This window comes from Myotis daubentonii, chromosome 1, assembly GCF_963259705.1.
Source record: "Myotis daubentonii chromosome 1, mMyoDau2.1, whole genome shotgun sequence".
Classification (NCBI taxonomy): Eukaryota; Metazoa; Chordata; class Mammalia; order Chiroptera; family Vespertilionidae; genus Myotis; species Myotis daubentonii.
The window spans coordinates 114,991,655-115,016,662 of NC_081840.1; the positions used below are offsets into that span (position 1 = coordinate 114,991,655).

The window sequence follows — 25,008 nt, forward strand, 5'->3', positions numbered from 1 at the left end:
AGTCTGCTGTGGGATGGGGAGCAACAATTATTTTTATTTTTTTTTTTATTTTTTTATTTTTTTATTGCTTAAAGTATTACAAAGGGTATTACATATGTATCCATTTTATCCCCCTGCCCTAGACAGTCCCCTAGCCTCCCCTATCACCCAGTGTCTTATGTCCATTGGTTATGCTTATATGCATGCATACAAGTCCTTTAGTTGATCTCTTACCCCCCTACCTCCTGCCCCCCAACCCTTCCCAGCCTTCCCGCTGCAGTTTGACAATCTGTTTGAGGCAGCTCTGCCTCTGTATCTATTATAACAATTATTTTTAAATGAGTCATGTTAAGTGTGATTTAGTGTTCTTGTGATATCCTGCTAAATATATTTAATTATTTTGCCTGCCTGAATGCCTGAAATCTCCAATAACTCTCCTATTGGTTAAAATATGGTTTTTAGAAGGCCATTGTTACAAAGGCACTTTGGCATTTACTCGATATCATTGAAGAATACCTATTTCAACTATCCACCCAATACTTGGTTATACTTTACAATTTCCTACAACATTCATGAAAAAAAGTTCAGTATATCATGAAGTTGACTGTATTTTTTAAGCCTTTAATCATGTTAATGATGGAATGTTTTTCACATGCAGAGACTTTAAAGTTTTATGCATTCAAATCTATCACTCATATCTTTTACAAATTTGTGCACAGGTGGGGTCCAGCCACCTGCCCCAATGGGGGCCGATCAGGGATGGGCTGGTGGGGGGGAGGAGCCACGGGAAGTTGGCGGCAGACCCTCCCCGATCGACCAACCAGTACATGTTTTGTACTGAATAAAGTTTCCTTCCTCACTGCACCCCAATTTGGGGATTCCTGTTGGTGTTGAATTAGCCAATGACCATCAGTTGATGGTGTTGGTTGGTTCTAGCATCTGAGGAGATCTCTGTCAAACCATTAGTGGTCCATATTAATCTAATGGAACAGAGACTTCAGTGGCCACAAACAATAAAGACTTAAAATTAGTTCAAAAGGAGAGGATCTTGGGAAGGTGGTAGGGTAGAAAACACCAGGAACCTATCTCCCTACCTAGGCAACAATTACACTGGCAGAATCTGTTTGATGTAACTATTTTGGAATTCTGGAGTCTTGTAAGCTTGCAACTTCCAGGAAAAGGGTTGGATGGTAAATTGTGGTTAGTTTTTCTAATTCTCAGCTCTTAGCACAGTAGCAGCTACCCATCTGCAACTCCTAGCTATATGGCAGCCAGATGTAGACCTGTTTCTGGAGCAGCTTGCACACTGTTTTGGGGAGCCAGACTGGGCAAAAAAGGACCCTCTTTTCCAAACTGCTGCTTCTGGTCAAAGAGGTGTAAAGAGGCAGGTGGCCATTGTTGTTGCACCTCCTACCACTATTGGAAACCCTTGTCCCTTCTGGCTGAAGTAACTTACTAGTATAGGGTAAGATTTAAAAGGGCCGGCACCCTTTTTGTCCCCTCCCTACATTTTTTTCTTTCCCCCTTTTGGGAGCCAGAAATTAAAGACTAGGATGTTCAAAGCAACTTCATATAAGGGGAAAATTAGAAATTTCTGATTCAAATATCCTTTCTTTCTTTCCTTTTTTTAAAGATATATATATATATATATATATATATATATATATATATATATATATATATATATATATATATATTTGATTCGGAGAGAGGAAGGGAGAGATAGAAACGTCAATGATGAGAGAGAATCATCAACTGGCTACCTCCTGCACACCCGCACTAGGGATCAAAACTGCAACCTGGGCATGTGCCCTGATCAGGAATTGAACCACGACCTCCTGGTTCATAGGTCGATGCTCAACCACTGAGCCACATTGACAAATAAAATTAACCATGGTAAGTCCACCACACCTCAACTAGACACTCATGTGCATCTTCTTAAACTACACCTAATTTCCAAATTAGGACCATAACAACCAGGTCATACTTTTGCCTAACATGGTACAACTATCCTGTATACAGCCAAAAATGCCCTAACAATTTCCCTAGAAGAGGATGCAAAGTTTTTGGGTAATGTTTACTCTTCTTGATAGTCCATAACTTAAAGTAATATAAAGTGAACATACTTAAATACTATGACAGAAAGTTGTTACATCTTATGTTACATGATAAGAGGATAAAAGAGGGAAGAAAACAAAGATATTTGTTTGGTATATACATATCAAAATATACACACAAATACACACATAAACATATTCATAGCAAAAAAAATAAGTACTATGACAAATACAGTCCTTGTTTCTTTTTTAAAAATATTTTTATAGATTTCAGAGAGGAAGGGAGAGGAAGAGAGAGAGAGATAAGCCAATGATGAGAGAGAATCATTGATCAGTTGCCTCCTGCAAGCCCCACACTGGGATTTGAGCCTGCAACCCAGGCATGTGCCCTGACCAGGAATTGAACCATGACCTCCTGGTTCATAGGTCAACACTCAACCACTGAGCCACACTGGCAGGGCATACAGTCCTTGTTTCTGTTGCTGGTCATGTGGTTGTAGCTGGTATTTAAAACCACCTTCTTCCACAGCCCATTCCATAGTCCCTTTGCCTTCAGGAAGCACTTCAGCTACTCAAGCTTCTTTAACTAGTGGAGTTATCCAAACCTTCATTCCTGAACAATCTTAGCCATTAGTATTCCTGTCTGGATGGAGCTGTAGTTTTTAATTGACTTTCATCTCAGGGTGTGGTAATGCTAAGAAATGCCCTAAGAGATTTACTATATTCCAGATATGCTCTTCCTTACCTCCACTGTGGAGTAGCAGTCAAATTTCTCCTTGGTAATCAGGCCCAATCCCCCCACAGTAACTCCCTTCTTTGCCTGTTAATTCATAGTCATGAGGAGCCCAGAGCGACTGTGCAGCAGCCTAAACTTCTAGTTCAGTTGAATTGTGTCCCCTAGTGGAAACGTTCCTTCCTTTATAACTAAGACTTCTAGGCCAGCAGATTATAAGACTGGGGGACACAGGAAGCAAAACTTTTGCTAGTGCGTCACTAGGGGTAATAGTGGTGCCACTCTCATTTCCATCCGTATTAGTGATTTCTGGACTCAATAGTATTGGCTGTGGGAGAAAAGGCATCATATAGTGGATGCTGATTCAGAGCACACACAGCCTCCTGGAGAGACCTTTGCTTCAGTCCTGCAGAGTATTGCCACCTACCTGGTGCTGTAAGTGAGCCTTTGAAAGGCCACTTCAACACTATATAAAGCTAGCTGCTTCGGGATAGTGGGAGAAATGGTACAAACAGTGACAAACAGTGAATTCCATGCTCCTACGCTCCTTGTTGCACTTCATTTGCTGCGAAGTGAGTTTCTATATATATATATATGTGTGTGTATATATATATATATATATATATATATATATATATATATATATTATTGATTTTTTACAGAGAAGAAGGGAGAGGGATAGAGAGTTAGAAACATCGATGAGAGAGAGAAGCATCGATCAGCTGCCTCCTGCACATCCCCTACTGGGGATGTGCCCGCAACGAAGGTACATGCCCTTGACCGGAATCGAACCTGGGACCCTTCAGTCTGCAGGCAGGCGCTCTATCCACTGAGCCAAACCAGTCAGGGCTGAAGTGAGTTTCTTGACCAGAAGTAATGCTGTGTGGTACACCAGGACGATGAAAAAGGCATTCTGTAAGTCCATGGATGGTAGTTTCAGCAGGGAAAGCAAATCTGCTTCTAGAGTAAATGTCTATTCCAGTAAGAACAAAACCCTCTCCTTCCATGATGGAAGTGGTCCAGTGTAATCAACCTGCCACCAGGTAGCTGGCTGGTCACCCTGGGGGAATGTGCCATAGGCTCAGCGTTGGTCTCTGCTGTTGGCAGTCTGGGCACTCAGCATGGCTGCAGCCAGGTTTGCCTTGGCGAATGGGAGTCCATGTTGCTGAGCCCATGCACAACTTCCATCCTGCCACTATGGCCACTATATTCACGGTCCCATGAAACAATGACCCAGGTGGCTGAGGAAGGAGGCTGGCTGGTATCCACAGAACAGGTTTGTCATCCTATCAACTTGATTATTAAAATCCTCCTCTATTGATGAGTATTTGGTGAGTAGTCACATGGAATGCAAATATATTCACTTGTTGTTGTTGTTTTTTTACCCATTCAGAGACGTCTATCCACAGACCTCTCCCCCAGACTGCATCACCACTAAATTTCAAATTATGTGCCTTCAAAGTCCCTGGCCACCCAGTCATAGCCCATGAATTCGTATATAATCACATTTCTCCTTCCAAGAAAAATGAACAACCAGGTGCACTGCTGGGAATTCTGTCCACGGGGAGGATTTTCTCTTCACCACAGTCTTTCAGGAATGTCCCAGAAAGGGGCAGTAGTGCTGCAGCGGTCCATTTGCAGGTGACGCCCACATATCATACAGGACTGTCTATACATCAGTCCCGAGTCTTCTCTTCCTCTGTCAACTGATCCTAGGGAACTCCCCGTGAGACCAGGAGAGTAGCGCCCATCAAAATAGGAACTCCTTCTTGAGGGCCGGTTCGCCTTGATTGTTGAGGATAATCATAGGGCCAATGAAACAGTTTGACTTCTTGCATTTCTGCACGTACAGGTAAAGGAGACAGAACCCTACGGCCCCTCTGGGGAAATCAGGGTTCCTCCCTCATAAACTGCTACTACCAGCAGGGGTCACTATGGAGGCTGGTTTGAGTTCCGAAATACAAGGGGCAAGGTAACCGGATTAATCCGTAAACTTTCCAGGAAGGAATGTAGTTTTAATAGAACAGTTGGTATCTCTTTCTGGTACAAAATACAATTGTTCCAGTACAAAAAAATAAAATAAAAAAAGCGAGTCGACGGGGACTTGATAAACGAATTCTTCCGGAAAGCGACAGAAACGCGTTTAAGGAATGTTGGGTCTTCTGCGCGGCCGTAGATCTCCGCCAAGTGCGCCTGCGTGGAAGAGTAGAGGCGTCGAGTCCGGCGATCAGTGGGGAAAGCTGCGGTAGCGACCCTCCAACCTCGCCATGAAGACCCGCTTTAGCACCGTTGACCTCCGTGCGGTACTCGCGGAGCTGAATGCCAGGTAATGTGCGGCAGGTGCGGGGAGTGCGGGAGACAGAGGGTCCGCGGTGTAAAACAAGACCCGCCCGAGGTTCTCCCTTTCTCCCCCCGGGCTGCTCTGTGGGCACGGCTAGGCCCGGGTGTGCGAGCGCTCGCCCTCTCCCCGTGGCCCGCCGGGCACCTGCGGACCCAGCGCCCGCCTGCCCCACGGTCTGCCCCCGCGGTGGCTTGGCTCGCGGGTCTGGGGTCCGGCCATGGCGCGGCTCTCGCTTCGTCAGGCTGGGCAGCTAACATTTAGTGAAAAACGAGACGCCGGGTGGACGCCGAGACGCCAGAGTAAGTCATTTGCTTCAGAGGTTCCCAGGCTGGAGGCCCGTTTCCTTGGACACTCCTCGCCCGGAACAGAGGGAGCCTCGCCATCAGCCGAGGTGACAGATCTGGACGCTAGTCTGTCTGGCTTTTTATTCCTCCGCCGTGTGAGCTTTGTCATATTTCCCAGGGCCTTGTTCGCCCCCCCCCCCCTTTTAATTTGTTTTTCTCTTGCAGTAAATTAAGTGGACGAGACTGCCTTTCCTAAAAAACATTGGGTCATTTCAAAGTCACAAGGCACTGCATGGTGTTCCCAGGACTGATGGACCACTTTTGTTCTTGGTGACACTTAAGTTTTGAACTGAAAGCCTGATGGCCTTCGGACTTTGCTCCTTAGTTGACTCTGTATCTTCCGAGTCGGAGATTCCTGAAGTCCCCTCTTCCGTGGGCTCTGCTTCCGCCGGCAGCATTAAATTGTGGGAAGGTTTATGTTTCGGATGGTAGTGTGATTTGTTACCTGTTTGCTTTCTTTCTGCAGCTTGCTAGGAATGCGAGTAAACAATGTTTACGATGTGGATAATAAGACGTATCTTATTCGTCTTCAAAAGTAAGGCTTGTTTTATCTTCTGTGATTAAATGAGATTGATAATTTTTTTTTTTTTACCTGCACGTTTAGTCTGTTTCACTGAGTTAGCATTGGCAAATGCCCTAAAGAAAAAATCGACTTTTTTCTTCTACAGACCAGACTTTAAAGCAACACTTTTACTTGAATCTGGCATACGAATTCACACAACAGAATTTGAGTGGCCTAAGAATATGATGCCGTCTAGTTTTGCCATGAAGGTAAATTTTAACTTGTACTTGAAAGTAAATTTTAAGGCCCTGAGGTTGGTCACTAGCAGCTGAAGTTTTAAAGTAGAGATAAAATAAAGGTAAGAGTAGTTGATGGACACTGGAATGAATAAAGTGGATGTTTCCTGACTTCTCCTTATTACCCTTCACACCCAGTTGTGCTCCAGATCTTTCTGTTCCCACAGTCAGTATTCAAGTTCAAGCTTTTGTAACATTCAGCCTTGTCGTCCCTTAACTATAAATCCATTTCGTGTATCACAACAATTCTGTATTGGACCAAGATTGATTTTTTCTAAAGCATCTTTTTCATTAGTTATCTCACGTTTTAGGATTCCCTAATTTTTGAATATCCCATATCCTAGCGTTCTTGGCTTTCCATGATCTGTTCCTCACCTTCCCCACCCTGCCTTTTCCTAGTCTTGTCTTCCATAGCTCACTTTTGAGCTATCAATCTGTATTTTGTTGGACTACTTGGTGACATTAGTATGTTAACAATTATTATATCTTTTTACTTTTTACTTTTCTCCTTGCTTTTCTTTGTACTATTAAACTGAGATTCTGCATTGTGGACATGTTACTCATTTGCTTATTGACATAACAGATATACTGAAAGTTCATGTGCTACAGAGGAAAGATGTTGGAATCAGATATACTTAACTTTGAATTAATGGTTTTGCCACTCATTTTATAATTTGGAAAAGTTATTTAACCTCTTGGAACTTAGTTTCTTTGAATGTGAAATATGGATAATACCTCCCTCATGGGGTTATTGGTGAGGATGAATTGAAGTAACATGTAAAGCATCTAACACAATGCCTGACACATATTAGGCATCCATATGTATTAATTTCCTTCTTCCTCTCCTCCTCACTTTCCTTCAGAAATTTATTTGTTTTGGCATTGTGTTATTTCATTAGAGGCTTTACAGAGAAGAGCCTTATCCCCAGCAACTTAGAATCTGTTTTGGATTGCAAGTTAGGTAAGTGCTTCCCAGATCACAAGGGCTGTCATAAAATTATCAAATTCCTAAAACTTTATTTAATAGTAACCCAAAATGGTTCTTTTGGAGATTATCCTTACTAGTAATGCCACTTTATGTTTGTGTAGCACTTTTAAAAGTAGATGGGTAATGCATATTTCATTTAAGTTAACAACTCAGTGGATATGAAGAACATTTAGTTTTGCAGATGATGTAATAAGCAATAGGATATAATTGTGTAAACATTCCCAAATTAGGCTATAGTATCAATGGGACCTCAAACACTTTAAGAAAACTTAGAATTTTTGAGTTAAGTGTACATGTCAAGCTAAATGTATAGGAAGATTCCCTCTAATGGAGCAGACAATGTTAAGCACTTTATAAATAACTTAAAGAGCTGTTATTGTTGTATGATACAGGCAGGGCCATGTCCAGTACATGGTAAATCACAGTATTTGTCTCTAGTTCTCACATTTGGAGATGCCAGCTATGGCTCAGTGGGTGAAAGGTTGTTTTCACCAAGCTGCTAGTAAGGAAATAAGCAAACAAAACAGGATTTATATATGTACTCTGTGTCCACACATACTCATGATAAATAATCCCTTTTTCACCATTCCACGGTGCCAACTTTTGTTCCTCACAAGGATGCCTTTTATGTTCATCTTAACTCTACTTTTTTTTTTTTAAATTATTTAATCCTCACCTGAGGATATTTTTCCCATTGACCTTTAGGGAGAGAGTGGGAGAGAAAGTGGGAGTGGGGTACATATGTATGTGTATATATACATATACATATATATGTCCATATACATGTACATGTACATATACATATACCACACACACACACACACACACACACACTAGAGGCCTGGTGCACAAAAATTTGTGCACTGGGGTGGGGGGGTGGGGGGTGGGAGGTCCCCTCAGCCTGGCCTGCACCCATTTGCAGTCCAGGACCCCTTGGGGGATGTCCACCTGTTGACTTAGGCCCACTCCCTGGGGGATCAGGCCTAAGTTTGCAGTCAGACATCCTTCTGGCAGCCAGGGAGCCCTTGGGGGATGTCCGACTAAAGGCTTAGGCCCCCAAGGGATCGGGTCTAAACCATTACTTGGACATTCTTAGTGCTGCCACGGAGGTAGGAGAGGCTCCTGCCACCACCACTGCACTGGCCAGCCATGAGCCAGCTTCTGGCTGAGTGGCACTCCCCATATGGAAGTGCACTGACCACCCAGGGGGCAGCTCCTGCATTGAGCATCTGCCCCCTGTTGGCCAGTGCACATCATAGCAACTGGCCATTCTGCCGTTCAGTCAATTTGCATATTAGCCTTTTATTATTATTATATAGGGTGTCCCTATTTCCCCCCTTTTGCCCCCTCTACCCAGCTCTTGCCCCCACTTCTCTCTGGCCATCACCATACTGTTGTCTGTGTCCATGGGTTGTGCATATATTTTCTTTGGCTAATCCCTTCTTTAAATTCACTTCTTTAAATTTTTTTTTTTCAGATAAGTGCTTATAACTGCACTATTATATATTTTCTATTATATTATTTAGAATTAAGATATTTTTTAATTGAACCCTTGTAAATTTTAGCACAATTTAATAAATTATGCTAGAAGCAATTAGGAGATTTTTCATGTAATGCAGATACATTTCAATTAATATTTTATTAATTTTTAATTTTTTAATATTTTAATTTGAAATAATCTCATACATGTAAAAGAAACTGTAAAATACTACAGCATATTATATGTACCCTTCACCCAATTTCTTAAGTGTTAATAATTTAAACATAACCATTATACAACTAACAAAATTTGGAATATATTTTTCTTATAATCTCTTTAATGTTACTTAATCCATTTACTTTGTTTTTGTTAATCTTCACTCCAGGATATTTTTCCATTGAATTTTAGAGAGTGAAGGGAAAGGGAGAGACACATTGATTGGTTGCCTCCTGCACATGCTCTGATAGGGACTGGAGATCAAGCCAGCAACTGAGGTACATGCCCTTGACTGGAATGGAACCTGGGACCCTTCAGTCCACGGGCTGATGCTCTATCCACTGAGCAAAACAGGCTGCAGCTTAATTCATTTACTTTTAATCTACATGTGTCTTTATATGAAGTGAGTTTTGTTTTTGATTCACCCTCATAATCTGTCTTTTAATTGGTGCATTTATGCCACTGACTTTCAGAGTGCTTACTGATAGAGTTACTACCATATCAGGGGCCTTCTGGGACTGGCTAGTGGCCCAGGATCGGATCTGATCACGGGCGGCAGGCGGGCAGCTTCTGGGGCTTCCGGGGCCAGCCTGTGGCCCGGGATCGGATCTGATCTCGGGCGGCAGGCGGGCAGCTTCTGGGGCTTCCGGGGCCAGCCTGTGGCCCGGGATCGGATCCGATCACGGGCGGCAAGCAGGCGGCTTCCGGGGGCGGCCTGCAGCCCGGGACCAGATCTGATCACAGGCAGCAGGCAGGCAACTTCTGGGGTCGCACACGGGGGGGCCTGGATGGCAGCCCAGGACCGGATCCAATCACGGCAGCAGGCAGGCAGCTTCTGGGGTTGCCCACAGGGGCCTAGATGGCGGCTCGTGCTGTCCCGCCCTGCCTGCAGTATGCAAATTAGCCACCATCTTTGTTGGTGGTTAATTTGCATATCTCGCTGATTAGCCCATGGGAGGCATAGCAAAGGTACGGTCAATTACCATGTTTATGTATTATTAGGTAGGATACACACACACACACACACACACACACAGAGGTGAGGGGAGAGAGACAGAGAAACATTGATGTGAGAAAGACGCATCGACTGGTTGCCTCCTGTACCTACCTCAACCAGGGCCAGGCATCAAACCTGCAACTGAGGTACAGGCCCTTGACTGGTAATTAAATCCGACACCCTTCGGGGTAAGGGCCGACGCACCTCTGAGCAAAACCAGCTGGGGTTAACTCTACAGTTCTCGAATAAGAAGATTACTGAGGGACTCTAGAAGGCTTGATGGTGATTTTCCCCTGGGGATTTAAAGATAGCCTTATATGGAGGTCATTGTTTAAATCAACATCCATATAGGTTACTCTTAAATCAGAACTGTTGAATTTAGGAGGAGGAAGTTGTTTATTCTATGAAGTTTGAAAATTCTTCTTATATCTGCCTGAATATATAAGTACATAAAATGAAAATTTTAGTCAATTTGAAAGATAGGTCTGGAGGAGACTATTCTTAGTTGTGAAAGAGTGGACATTCATTCTAAGAATGACTCTATATTTCTTTTTTTCTTTTTTTTTAAGGTGGTTTTAGGTTAACTTCTCTGTGAAATTTATGTTGAATCTGAGTGTTGAAGAAAAGAAAGCATTCTTTCTTACTGGTCTAGACTAAAGGGTCTTTCAAATTCAAGAATTAGATACAGTTGTAAGATTTTTTTTTAAGGGCTACAGAGTAGTCTTGTTTCTGTTCCATATCTATAATAATAAAAGTGTAATATGTAAATTGACCGAGTGGCCAGACAGCACAACGACTGTCCAGATGGCCTTCCAGGCAATGCTGCAGCTGCAGAGGCCTACTCTTGCACGAATATTGTGCATCGGGCCCTAGTACTTAAATATTTGTACTGAAGAGTGGGACAAATAATCTGAAATAAAAGGTATTTATCAAGTAATTTGTATTCAGGTTTAATATGCTAATTTTATTCTCATTGCTAATAAGAACAATAACTTTATGACTGGGGATGTGAGGAATGAGATTTCATAATCAATAGGAGTTACTATATTTGGATTTCAGCTAGGTTGAGCAAAAGCTTGGAGATAGTACCAGAAGATTCTACTTGGGTTATATCAATAAAGTTTGTGGCAATAGCGGGTAATTGGATATAAGTTGGAGGACTAATTTCCACAATACCAATAAGCTCATGGTTTAGAATTTTTATTTGAAGTGGAAGATTAATGGAAACTTAATTAATTTTGAACACAAACACACAAAAGTAAATGTGGGATACTTAAAAGATTGGAGTAGAAAGAGACTTTAAAAAAAAAAGATGATTGCCCCAGCCGATTTGGCTCAGTGGATAGAGTGTCTACCTGAGGATTGAAGGGTCCAGGGTTCGATTCTAGTCAAGGGCATATACCTAGGTTGCAGGTTCGATTGTGGTTGGGCGAGTGCAGGAAGCAACCAATCAATGTGCCTCTCTCACATCAATGTTTCTCTCTCTCTCTGTCTCTCCCCCTCTCTTCCTCTCTTTAAAAACGAAAAGGTTATGGTTTTGAGTGAAGTCGTCAGGTTGAGAACAAGGGATTTAGCAGTGGTATAAAACAACAAGTAAGTTTCACTATGGGCCTATCATTATCTACTTAAATATTGAATATCAAATACTGTTTCAGAGTTAGCATTTAGAATTGTCTAAACCAAAATGTTTTTCTTCTTATTACCTGCAAGCTTTTATTTTATATTGTTTTATTTGCAACTTTAAAAATATTCCTGATGCTAATGAAAAGAAAAAAAAAACATATTTATAATCCAATACCAAATTATTAGGAATTAACTATACTAGTATAAATGCATTTTTCTTCTGTTTCTTACTAGTGCCGAAAACATTTGAAGAGTCGGAGATTAGTCAGTGCAAAACAGCTTGGTGTGGATAGAATTGTAGATTTTCAATTTGGAAGTGATGAAGCTGCATATCACTTAATCATTGAACTCTATGATAGGGTAAGTTAAATTTGGGGCATGGGGTGAGGGAGAATTCATGATTATATTGTTAATTATTCATGTAATAGTGCTGTAAAACATGGGCGGGGAAACATTTTTTCTGTATCAAAGGCTATTATTGATACATTAGGATAATAAGTGCCAAACAAGTTAAATACAGTTTTCCAGTTATTAACTGGAGATTAGAATTTAGGCAGATCTCAGCCATTTAAAATGGCATTATGAATGTAGGAGATGAAGATCTGAGAATTGAGGACATCATCTGTTACATTTCAGGACTACTGTGATGCAACCAGAAAATAGATAGTTGTGTCATAAATAAGACGGCAGTTGAGACTCAGGGACATTGCCATGTTTTCATAGTGTCATCAGTCTAAGAGGAAGAATGCTGATGTGTTCACCATTCTTGCTCCCTGCCTCTCACTTATTCCACTGGTCACCAAATTCTTTCTTGGAACTATTTTATGAGCCACTTACAGCAAAATAAATTCTATATGCATCAAAAATTTAAATGTGTAAGAGGAGGAATTTAAAATGTAGGAAGAGAAAAAAACAAGTGGTCCAATGGTCAGTTATCAAAATCAACCAAGGTCTCTAAAACAAAGGATCCTCAGTGAGGCAAGGTGACCTGGCTCTTGATTTAGTCATGTGTCTGGAAGTGTAGCCATATTTGAAGTGGATGCTTTTTTGAAGTAGATGCCTTTGCAACCAAAGCTTAAGTTAGGTACTTTCATTACAAAAAAAGAGAAAACCCAACTGTCAGGGCTGGGACTGGAGATGAAACATAAGACCTAACCACACTTATGTTTCCTTTGTATGACATTAATATTTTCAACTCTTTAGAATGACAGGAGGAAGATATATAGTTGAAATAATATCAAGAATATTGTTTAATTTTTATAAACCTAACTTCAGGAAAATGAGTCTAATTTAAGGAAGATCTTTGTCATGCTCCTATGGAGTGGTGAGCAAAAAATGCAAATAGTCTGGCTGGTGTGGCTCAGCAGTTGAGCGTCCACCCATGAATTAGGGGGGTCAGGGCTCAATTTCCAGTCTGGGCACATGCACGGGTTTTGGGCTCCATTCCCAGTGTGGGGCTTGCAGGAGGCAGCTGATTACTGACTCTCTCATCATTGATGTTTCTCTCCCTTTTCCTCTCTCTGAAATCAATTAAAAAAATTGTTTTAAATGCAAATAGGGGCTCTGAATAGAAATATTAGACCTAGTTTAATGAAACTAGAGAACACCGAAGACAAAGAGAAAACAACCAGAAAGGAAGACTAATTGCTCATGAAAAAAAATCAGTAGACACATTGTTAACCCACAAAAACTGAGAGACCATTTCAGAAGACAGAAATTACTGAGAAGTGGGTTAGAAGCAATAAAGAAAAATACATGGTACAATTTTATGTTTCAGAAAACTGGAAATGACAGGTGATCAAGTGAGTACCTTGCAGGTCTTTCCACAGGCCAAAGAATCCTATCATCACTACTCCCTTCTCTACTACCCAAAACTAACATTTCATGGAGCTAGTAAACCAGCCATCTTCTACGAATAATTCTATATAAAGTCTTTCTTAGAAGTATGTATGTTCCACCCAGCTGGCGTGGCTCCATGATTGAGTGTTGACTTATGAACCAGGAGGTCACAGTTCAGTTCCCGGTCAGGGCACATGCCTGGGTTGTGAGCTCTCTCATAATTAAATGTTTCTATCTCTCTCTCCCTCTCCTCTGAAATCAATAAAAATATATTTTAAAAAAAGAAGTGTATATGTCCCCTGTCAAGGTAGGGTTGCATTATTCATAGAAATTACTAATAATTCAGAGTCCCAAACTTCAGCAAGCTTTCTCTGTATATCAATGCCTAGAGGAGCAACATGAATAATTCCACAGCTTTGTACAACTTTGAATAAATTTGTGTTTTTAAATGCTATACATACGTAAACAAGGAATCATAGAAGTCATGTTCTCATGCTGTTTAGCAGACTTGTTGTGTAGAATGTATCAACAGAGTATTCAGAAAAGTGCTATTAGCCACTTGAAAGGAGTGCAAACATCATTCACCCAAACCACAATTGATTTAAAAACATTTTTTCAATATAAAAAGTGAAGCCATAGAAGTACTATGTAAAAATATGGATTAACATTGGTGAATTTGGGATGAAAAAGACTGCTAAACCTAACACTGGAAACAAATATTAATAGAGAGGACTACTAATTCTAGAACTGCATAAGGCAGAAAACACTGAACTGTATTGGAAGATGAAAAACTGGAAAAAGATATATATATTTAATTTTATTGATTTCAGAGAGGAAGGGAGAGGGAGAGAGAGATAGAAACATTAATGATGAGAGAGAATCACCAATCAGCTGCCTCCTGCACGCCCCCTACTGGGAATTGAGCCGCAACCCAGCCATGTGCCTTTGACTGGAATCAAACCTGGGACCCTTCAGTCCGCAGGCTAGTGCTTTATCCATTGAGCCACACCAGCTAGGGCTGGGGAAAGATATTTTAACTTGTGCCATAAAAAGATGTGCATAACCCTATATATACAGTTTTCATAAAGCACTTAAGTGGAAATAGGCAAAGTGCTTGAATAGTTCAAAAAAGAATAAATACAAATATAAAAGCATGAGTACATGCCTAAATTCATGAATTACTGAAATATAAAAAACAGGATATTTTTCTCCCTCCTTGTACTTCCTTTTTTCTCAGCCAGTCTATATTAATAAAAGGGTAATATGCTAATTAAACCAGATAGACTGAACATCTTCCAGACATCCTTCTGGACAAAGCCACGGTGGCAGGAGCTGAGGCAGAGGCAGTTAGGGGCGATCAGGTAGGCAGGCAGAGCGGTTAGGGGCGATTAGGCAGGCAGGCAGGTGAGCGGTTAGGAGTCAGCAGTCCCGGATTGCGAGAGGGATGTCCCAGATTGGAGAGGGTGCAGGCCAGGCTGAGGCTCCCCCCCCCCCTTCCTGTGCACGAATCTCATGCACTGGGCCTCTAGTTCTATATAATAAAAGGGTAATATGCATATTGACCCTAACACAGAACAACCAGTCACTGACATGCACTGACCACGAGGGGGCAGACGCTCAACGCAGGAGCTGCCCTCTAGTGGTCAGTGTGCTCTCGCAGGGGGAGCTCCACTCAGCCACAAGCTGATGGCTGTGAGCACAGCAGTGGTGGTTGGAGCCTCGCCTGCCTCCTCGGACATCCCCCGAGGGCTCCTGGGCTGCCATAGGATGTCTGACTGTCAGCTTAGGCCCGATCCCCTGGGGAGCAGGCCTAAGCTGGCAGGTGGACATCCCTTCAGGGATCCTGGACTGTGAGTAGACATGGGCTGGGCTGAGGGACCCCTGTGTGCTCCCCCTCGACCCCCACCCCCTGCATGAATTTTGTGCACTGGGGCTCTAGTATGTAATTAAACAATTAGAAAGTTTGACGACCAGTATTAGCATAAATGTAGAGGAACAAAAATGGATAAGAACACTTTCAGAAGATTATTTGACAGTATATAAGATGATTTTTAATGTTTATGTACATAACCTTTGACTCAGGAATCTCACTTCTAGTAATTTGTCGTAAGCAATTGAGACATTTCTCTTAGAACCAGTTTTGCCATTAATGAGATAAATTTTTGACAGTTACAAAAATAGTATATTGTCTGGCAACCATTGTTTCTAATGAAATCAGTGTCAATCATACTGTTGCTTCGAACGTTATTTGGCCATTTTATCTGGAAGCCTTAAAATTTTTTGGTTTTGGTTTTCAGTAGTTTGTTGTGATGTGCCTAGTTGAGTTTTTCTTTGTAATTGTCTTACTGGGGTTCATGTTGCTTCTAGAATCTTTGACTTGGTATTTTTCATCAGTTTTGGGAAATTCAGCCATATTTTCTTTTGACTTGTCTACCAATTCACTAATTTATTGCTATCAGACAAGAATCATTTGGTATCATTTGGAATTGTTCTATTATCTGACACCTCTAAGTGACTGGTTTCTTAGGTTTATTGGGTAATGTTGGCTAATAATATATAATTTTCAGGTGTATAAGATTATAATTCAATATTTGTGTACTCAATTGCGTGCTCCCCATCCAAAGTCTAGTTTTCTTCCATTACCATATATTTGACCTCCTTTACCCACTTTGCCCTCCCCCTACCCTCTTTCCCCTTTGGTAACCACCATTTTGTTGTCTGTAGCTATGAGTTTTGAGTATCTGTTTTTATGGTCTGTTGTTCCTTTGATTTAAATTACATTGTCTTGTTTCTTGACATGCCTGGTTATTTTATTGTGTGCAGGCATTGAGTAGGAAAAATATACTGTGAGACCTGGAAAGATGTCTTCATTTAAAGATGATATTTGTGCCCTGGCTGGTTTGGCTCAGTGGATAGAGTGTCAGCCTGTGGACTGAAGGGTCCCGGGTTTGATTCCGGCCAAGGGCATGTACCTTGGATGCGGGCACATCCCCAGTAGGGAGTGTGCAGGAGACAGCTGATCGATGTTTCTCTCTCATCGATGTTTCTAACTCTCTATCCCTCTCTCTTCCTCTCTGTAAAAAATCAATAAAATATATTTAAAGAAAAAAATAAATAAAAAATACTACCTCCTTACCTTAAAAAAAAAAAAAAAGATGATATTTGTTTGCTTTTTACAGGTAGCTAAGGGCACATGTAATCCCAGATTACCTTACTTTAGTTAGGAATTGAATTGATTAGAAGTTGACCCTAGGAAAGCTGGTATATTTCCAGTTTACCCCTTCTTCTGGGATGTATACTTTTGAGGTCACTACTCATAGCTGGACTTATCAGGGCTACCCCTCCCCACCATCCCCCCAAGACTTTTCGCTTGGGCCCTGAACTCCAATTTTTATTCCCCTTAGTTGTCCTGTGAGTCTATCAGAATTTAGACCAGGGGTGGGCAAACTTTTTGACTCGAGGGCCACAATGGGTTCTTAAACTGGACCGGAGGGCCGGAACAAAAGCATGGATGGAGTGTCTGTGTGAACTAATATAAATTCAAAGTAAACATCATTACATAAAAGGGTACGGTCTTTTTTTTCCATAGTTTTATTCATTTCAAACGGGCCGGATCCGGCCCGCGGGCCGTAGTTTGCCCACGGCTGATTCAGACAAATGATCCTAGGGGAAAAGTAGCCCCAAGTATGGGGCTCACCTTTCTGAGTTTCCTCTCCTAGATTTTGGTCCTGTAAATGTTACCTGCCCAGTCAGCTTTTTTTTCTTTCTTAAAAGTCATGCTTTGTGTATTTTATTCAGTTTTTCTATTTCTTAGTAGGACAGTGGTTGGGATTATCTAGTAATAGTACATGAATATATTCTCAGTATATAGAGAATTAGGTAGCATTAAAATTGAAGGTTTTGCCCTGGCCAGTATGGCTTAGTTGGTTGAGCATTGTTCCATGTACCTGTGGTCACTGGTTTGATTCCCAGTCAGGTAACATGCCCAGGTTGTGGGTTCGATTCCCAGTAGGGGACATGCAGGAGGCAGCCTATCAGTGTTTCTTTCTCTCCCTCTCCCTTTCTCCATAATCAATTTTAAAATATTTTTAAAATAAATATATATTTTTTTAAATGGGAGGTTTAACTACTCCTAGCTCAAATAAATTCCTCATACTAACGTAACATGTCTAATGTCCTATTTATGGTCCCCTCCCCCAACAAAAGAAAATAAAAAAAATTTTCATTTGAGGGTTAACATCTCTAGAATTTAACTAATTGCAGGCATGCCTTAGGTTTAGGTCAATATACTTAATACCCCTTATCTGTGGTTTTGCATTCCTTGGTTTCAGTTACCCCTGGTCAACCATGGTCAAAAAATATTAAATGGAAAATTCCAGAAATAATTTATAAGTTTTAAATTGCATACCATTCTGAGTAGCATGATGAAATCTTGTGTGCCTTCCCATTCTGGCATCTCCCCTGCCAATGTGAATCATTGCTTTATTCCAAGTGTGGAGAGCCACTACAGTGTTTTGGACAGGTTCAAGCCTTGGACTGATGAGAGGGCACAGGCCTCTCATTGCCACGTGCAAGTCCCAGCTTGGAGGGCAGGGCCTTCCCAGCACAATGATAGCCAACAGCTGTAGTTGTAAGCTTGAACCTATGGTCCGAACACGTGGCCCCACATGCCTGAGTGATGTAGGCTTGATAGAGTTCAGGTGCATGCAGTTAAGTAGGATTGAAACCCACAAGAATATTGTAAACATCTTGATCACGCCCTTACTTTGCCTCATGGCATCTGCTATAAAATAAAGACACAGCTTGTGGGCATCGTCGCTGTCTCTCAGAGAAGCAGCATCCCACCGAGACCCAGCTTTCATTCTCTTGTCTGTCTTTTCTAAGCCTTTCAGCCGCTCCGACTCAGGTTTACCCTTGGCCGTGCTGGCTGGGCACATCCAAGTATTTGTGCTGTATATGTAGCCATCTCTCTTATCAGATTGACTGTCCTGTATCTCAGTGCTTGTATTCAAGTACCGTATTTTATTTAATAACGACCCCAAAGCATAATAGCAGTGATGCCGACAATTCAAATATGCCAAAGAGAGGCCTTAAAAGTGCTTCCTTTAATCAGGGGTGGGGAACGTCCAGTCCCACAGGCCCCGGCACGGCCCACGAAATCATTTGGTCTGGCCCTGCCAAGGCATTAGGGGAGAGTTAATTAAATGTTCGACCACATACAGCAGGCTAATTTTTAAGTTAATGATTTTGTATGGCACTCAAATGATAAATATCCAAATGGCCCTTGACAGAAAAAAAGGTTTCCTATCCTACTTTAAGTATAAAGGTATGTGTTTATGATGGCCGGGGGGCACATAGTAAATTAGAATCCAAAGTTTCAGTCATCCACAAAGGGTCTTGGAACTTATCCCCTGTGGATAAGGGGGGACTACTCCATGCTTGCAGTCTAGGATATGTCTTATATATCATACGCGGACCTTTCTGGGTTTTTTTTCCTGTTTCAATTTAAACTTAGCACTTAATGATACCTAAAAATTCTTTCAATAGTATGAGTGAGTTTGTGTAATCTTTATTATTTTAAAAATCTATACCTTTTTATCTTGTAATAATTATAGATTTGTAGAAAAGTTGCAAAAATAATACAGAAAGTTCCTATATACCTTTTGCCTAGTTTTTCTTAATGTTAACATCTTACATAACCATGGTACATTTGTCAAAACTAAGAAATTAACATTGGTACATTACTATTAATTACACTGTACACTTTATTTGGATTTCACCAGTTTTTCTACTCATGACCTTTTTCTGTTCCAGGATCGAATTTAGGATACCCCATGGCATTTAGGATCTTTCTATTTTGAACTTTCTGAGCAATTGGCATGCATACAGTCTAGGTTCCAGAGGTCCAGTTAGTGATGAGTTTGGAATAGATATTAAGAATTTATATATGAGAGTTATGTGCTTGGGAATTTTCATAGTCACTGTGATATCAAGAGAGGTAGGTTGGTTGATGCTTAGAATAGATCCTGAAGATTGCTCTTTCCTCTGTCTATACCAGGGTTTGATCTTCAAAGTTTTATGTCAAAGATTTTAATGTGTCGTTTATCTAGAATTGACCAAACTTTGGGTAAAGAGGCTATTGTTACTCAAACTCATTTAAGAAAGTCGGTTTATTAATTTGTCTTTTGTTGTTTTGTATGTTTTTTTGTTAATCCTCACCCAAAGATATTTTTCCATTGATTTTTAGAGAGAGTGGAAGGAAGGGGGAGAGATGTGAGAGAGACACATTGATTGATTGCCTCCTGCACACACCTTGACCAGGGCCAGGGATTGAGCCTACAGCTGAGGTGCATGCCCTTGACTGGACTCAAACCCAGGACTTTGGCTCTATCTATTGAGCCAAACCAGCTAGGACCAGTTTATTAATTTGTAATAAGTTCCATTAGGAAAGACTCTGGAGAAAGTAAGTTAAGATCAGAAAGTACTTTATTGTGTACATCAGAGTCACGCATAGTATTTCCCAAAATATGTTCCTTGCATACCACTTCCATAAGATAATAGGTGTGCCTAGAAAAATGAGTCCCATAGTCATAAAAATTTGAGGAACTTTGAGAATAAGGTAAAAATTTAACTCTAGGACTTATCACTTCCTTTAATATGATAATGTGATATGTACATTTCCTGGAGAAGGATATGTTATATAGAATTCCCAAAGCTTACTTGATCACAGAATTCTTTTTTTTTTTTTTAATGGGAATAGGGAGAGCCATCTTACAGAATACTTTTGGGAAACCTTGGTTTAAGGAAAGCCTTTTCAGGGAGGTAACTGCCTTCTGGAATCTTTTCAGGTGTTCTGGGTAACTGCACAGTTTGATTCAGTAGACATTTACTAGTATTGTGCCCACCTTCTATGTGCCAGGCTCTATAGCCAGGTCTGTTTTTCAAGTCACATCTTCCTGAACAAGACACTATATCAGTGATGGCGAACCTTTTGAGCTCGGCGTGTCAGCATTTTGAAAAACCCTAACTTAATTCTGGTGCCGTGTCACATATAGAAATTTTTTGATATTTGCAACCATAGTAAAACAAAGACTTATATTTTTGATGTTTATTTTATATATTTAAATGCCATTTAACAAAGAAAAATCAACCAAAAAAATGAGTTCGTGTGTCACCTCTGACACGCGTGTCAGGTTCGCCATCACTGCATTATATGGACTTCTATTCCAGCTCTCTGCTTTCCTTCTCCAGTTAATTTTTTGTTCTTTAAGTTAAATAAGTGTTTAAAAATTTACATGCATGGTTGCTTTGAAGTCAGATTCTTTAGCAGTAGGTGCCTATACTCTCTTAACACCTAGTAACAACTTCTGGTTATCTTTCTCTCAAGTGAATGGTGTTCCCATCTACTGAAGCCATTTATCTTGCAAACTGTCATTCCTCAAGAGATTGGGGCCACTTTACCATCTTCTGTGACCAACTTCTAAGTAGTTGCTAAGGCATTTGTGACTATTTTCATGGATGCTTCTTTTAATTATGCAGTAACACCTGTCTTCACAGTCATCAATTTGAAAGGTTGTATTCTTTGGGCAGTTTTATTTTCATTCGGTTCTTTTGGTTGAAAAGATTATGTAACAATATTAAATTTTAAGAAGTCTGTTAAACCTTAACTCTTTAGTAAATATTATCATTTTTCTCTATATTTGCCTTCTACTTCCTAAGATACAGAAATTTTTTGTCTTGCTATTTATCTGACAGTATAAACAATTTTCTACTTTTTTTTTTACATAGTCTTCATAAGTTAACAGCTTATGTTGTATATCATAATTTATTTATTTAACAGTTTTCCCAATATTTACATTTAGGTTGTTTCTATTTTTTTATTGTAAATAACTGCAGTGAATAGCTTTAAGCGTATAGTTTTTTGTTTTATTGAGTTATTACATTAGGCAACATTATCAATTGTGGAATTACTTAGACGATGGGTATCACTGTCTTTATTGCCACATAACTACTGCTATTAAAAGACATAATGCTCCCTGGCTGACGTAGCCCAGTTGGTTGGAGGGTCATCCTGGACACGAAAAGGTGGCTGGTTCAATTTAGGTCAGGGCACGTACACACTTTGGGGGTTCGATCCCCAATGGGGCGCATGTGGGAGGCAACCAATCAATGTTTCACTCTCACATGAGTGTGTCTATCTTCTCTCTCCCCCTTCCTCTCTCTAAAAACTCAAAAATTTTTAAAAAGACACAGTGCAGGTGAAAATATATAAGCATACCTCATGTTATTGCTCCTCGCTTTATGACACGTTGGCTTCACCCATGTTACATGTTACGATTTTTGCAACTTGAAAGCAAGACCTTCCACCAGCAAAAAAAATTACAACTCACTTTATTGTGATACTTTATTGCAGTGGCCTGGGACTGAATCAGCAATATCTGTGATATTGCTTGGCTTCTGAAATATATATCTGTTCTGTTTTTCATAATAAGATACAGTGTTTGTAGACCGGTCTCATGAAAGTACAGCAGTAAGTTCAGCTGGTGGTCATCAAGGTCAAATGCTTTCTGTAATTTCATTTCTGGAGCCTTGATGAGGTTTTTAAGAGCCTACATTTTCTTTCTCAGTTTTTAAGCTTCAAAAATGATATGGGATAAGCATTAAATTATATTTTATTCTATTATAGGGGAACATTGTTCTTACAGATTATGAGTATCTAATTTTAAATATCCTAAGATTTCGAACTGATGAGTCAGATGAAGTTAAATTTGCTGTTCGTGAACGCTATCCCGTTGATCATGCTAGAGCTGTTGAACCGTTGCTTACCTTGGAAAGGTAACATGTTTTGTTTATAAACTCATTCCATATTGTATTAAAGGGCAAAATAGGCCATATGTAAGAATATAAAGAGCTGACATAAGATATTTTATTTGCATAAAAAAACTAAATTTGGACTGCTTGAACTGCATAAATGTGCATGTAAGCAATTAAGCCTTATTTGAGAGTAGCAAATGTATCTTTTTAGTCTAAATTTGGTGTTATTTCAGATGTTTATTATTTCTTGGTAAAGTGAGGGGATTTATCAGCTATTCTGTGAGAAGATAGATGGATATCTTGGGCAGAGTACAAAAAGATAGAGAAATTCTGATTTAGCTAAGAAAAGGGAGCAGGGTAATATACGAGCTAATTGTAGCTGTACTCTTCTGGCTGGAGGCTTTGCTGCCCAATAGGCTATAACAGTGTTTCGCAAAGTTTAGTATGCATTGGAATCACCTGGAGGGCTTGATAAACCAGATTTCTGAGTCAGTAGATCTGGTGTGGGGCTCAGAATTTTACATTTCTAGCAAGTTCACTGTAATCTGATGCCTTCAAAGGCCCACAAGCATCCTGAGTTCTCATTAAATGTTTAATTAGATAAAGCCATTTCAGGTTTTAAGATATATCTCCAGGCTTCACCAACAACATTTAATTGTTATATAAAAATGTGCCTTTCATATCATATATGGGCACACTAATGATAAGCAATATGACTGAGTTAAAAAAGTATTGATTTTTCTTAGAAAAAAAACCTGGTTTTAGGTCCCAGTCTGATGTATACTAACCTCAAATAAATTAATTTTATGACCCTACATTTTCTTACCTACAAAATGAACTAGTTCCTCTTATATTTTAGAATATTTGAAGATCAGGTGAATTGATGTGGTATTATGAGTATAAATATTGCTGTAAGGATTATTAAATATAAGATAGTAAGAGGTTTGTCAATTTTGTTTTACAGACTGACTGAAATAATAACCAGGGCACCTAAGGGTGAACTACTAAAGAGAGTTCTTAACCCATTACTTCGTGAGTAATCCTACATAGAGCAATGAAATGTTTGCAAGATAGTATAGTTTTCAGGAATTTACTTAAGCCTTTTATAGTTCTAGTAGAAAATTAGAACTTCTTGGTAACTTTAGAAAGGAGTTTAAAATGATCTTTTGAGTAAATAGAGTTTATTTTTTTTTGTTTATTTTTTTTTTAAATATATTTTATTGATTTTTTACAGAGAGGAAGGGAGAGAGATAGAAAGTTAGAAACATCGATGAGCGAAAAACATCGATCAGCTGCCTCCTGCACATCTCCTACTGGGGATATGCCCGCAACCCAGGTACATGCCCTTGACCGGAATCAAACCTGGGACCTTTCAGTCCGCAGGCCGACGCTCTATCCACTGAGCCAAACCGGTTTCGGCTAGAGTTTATTTTTAAGGAAGGATAAATTTGTCATACCACATGAAGTTTGACCTTAATCTGTTAGATTTTATTTAAAAGTAATATAGTTAACTAATATAGTATGTTATTTAGCTATAACATTATGTTGCTAAATTATGTTGCTTTGAAAAAAACTCCTAAATACTAATGATAGCTATAGTATTTTAAGAAATCTTTTCTTTTCCCAATATGAATCTTCAGTTTAATATCCACTTAGTTTTTTTTAATTATTATTATTAATGGGGCTCAGGGTATCCCAGGATGTCTGGTACTTTTGATAATCAGGGTAAAGAAAATCCAATAATTTTTATGCTTGAGAAAATCATCACTTATTCCTACAATAAGGAATTTTTTTCTTTATTAATGGGGTATATTACATTAACCACTCTTTGGATGATAAACCAACCTTGCATTCCTAGTTTATAATCTTTTTTATATGTGGCTAAGTTTCATTAAATTCCTATAACTTTTGCACTGGCTTTTACAGTTTTATTGTAGTCTCAAATTTCAATTAAGTACTTGAATTGTCATTTCTAATAGCATTTCAAAATAAGTAAACTAATTGTTATTTTCCCTGGCTACTGTTATTGAGTAGATCATTTATATTGAACACAAATTTGTATTATATTTTGATGTTACATTTTTTAGGAAAATACTAAAAATAATACCCTCTGTTATTATAGCCTATGGATCAGCTCTCATTGAACATTGTCTTATTGAAAATGGATTCTCTGGCAATGTCAAAGTGGATGAAAAATTTGAAAGTAAGGGTATGTCTGCATGGCACAAGTTTTGTTCGTCCATGTTTATTTATTTCCTTTTTTAAAACTATGAAAATTATTTCTGGGGAAGTAGTGAGTAAGTAGTTCTAGACTTAAAAACATTTGACCTGTGAGTGTTCTATCCATGTGGTATTCCTGGCTTCCTACTCTAAAGTGGCTCTTTTTCCCTGTTAATGTGTAGGTTAATCTCTTGACCTACCTTATTGCCTTTCAACTTTAGAATATTCTCCTTCTCTCCCCTAAAATTTTTTTTAATCCTATCAGAGGACATTTTTAGTGATTTTTACAGAGAGGGAGAGTGTGGGAAGGGAGGGAGGGAGAGAGCAAGAAAGAGTTTGAGAGAAACATTGATGGGAGAGAGAAACATCAATCAGCTGCCTCCCAAACACGCTTGACTAGGGCTGGGATGGAACCTGCAACTTAGGCATGTGCCCTGACCAGGAATCGAACCCAGGACCTTTTGTTAAATGGGCTGCTGCTCCTGCTAACTGAACCACACTGGCCAGGACTCTTCCCCTAAATTTTAGAAGTGGTAACTGACCTTGAGATAGTCTTTGGTACAAGGCTTGAAGGAGTTG

At 39.8% G+C, this 25,008-nt stretch overlaps 1 protein-coding gene across 11 annotated transcripts in view; it reads left to right on the top strand.

The window, feature by feature from the left end:
* The first annotated feature begins 4,936 nt into the window (after window positions 1-4,936).
* The window catches only part of NEMF (nuclear export mediator factor), a 68,548-nt gene continuing 48,476 nt past the window's right edge, over window positions 4,937-25,008 (top strand). For 8 of the 11 annotated variants that reach the window (XM_059658752.1, XM_059658757.1, XM_059658775.1 and 5 more), the window contains exons 1-7: window positions 4,937-5,095; window positions 5,921-5,989; window positions 6,123-6,225; window positions 11,791-11,916; window positions 22,082-22,230; window positions 23,174-23,241; window positions 24,332-24,418. In XM_059658752.1, the coding sequence (XP_059514735.1) occupies window positions 5,037-5,095; window positions 5,921-5,989; window positions 6,123-6,225; window positions 11,791-11,916; window positions 22,082-22,230; window positions 23,174-23,241; window positions 24,332-24,418 (661 nt within the window). In that variant the 5' untranslated portion in view covers window positions 4,937-5,036. Of the gene's footprint in view, window positions 5,096-5,130; window positions 5,410-5,920; window positions 5,990-6,122; window positions 6,226-7,115; window positions 7,214-11,790; window positions 11,917-22,081; window positions 22,231-23,173; window positions 23,242-24,331; window positions 24,419-25,008 lie in introns of those variants that run through there. The other 3 variants (XM_059658763.1, XM_059658767.1, XM_059658788.1) reach the window with 3 other exon arrangements.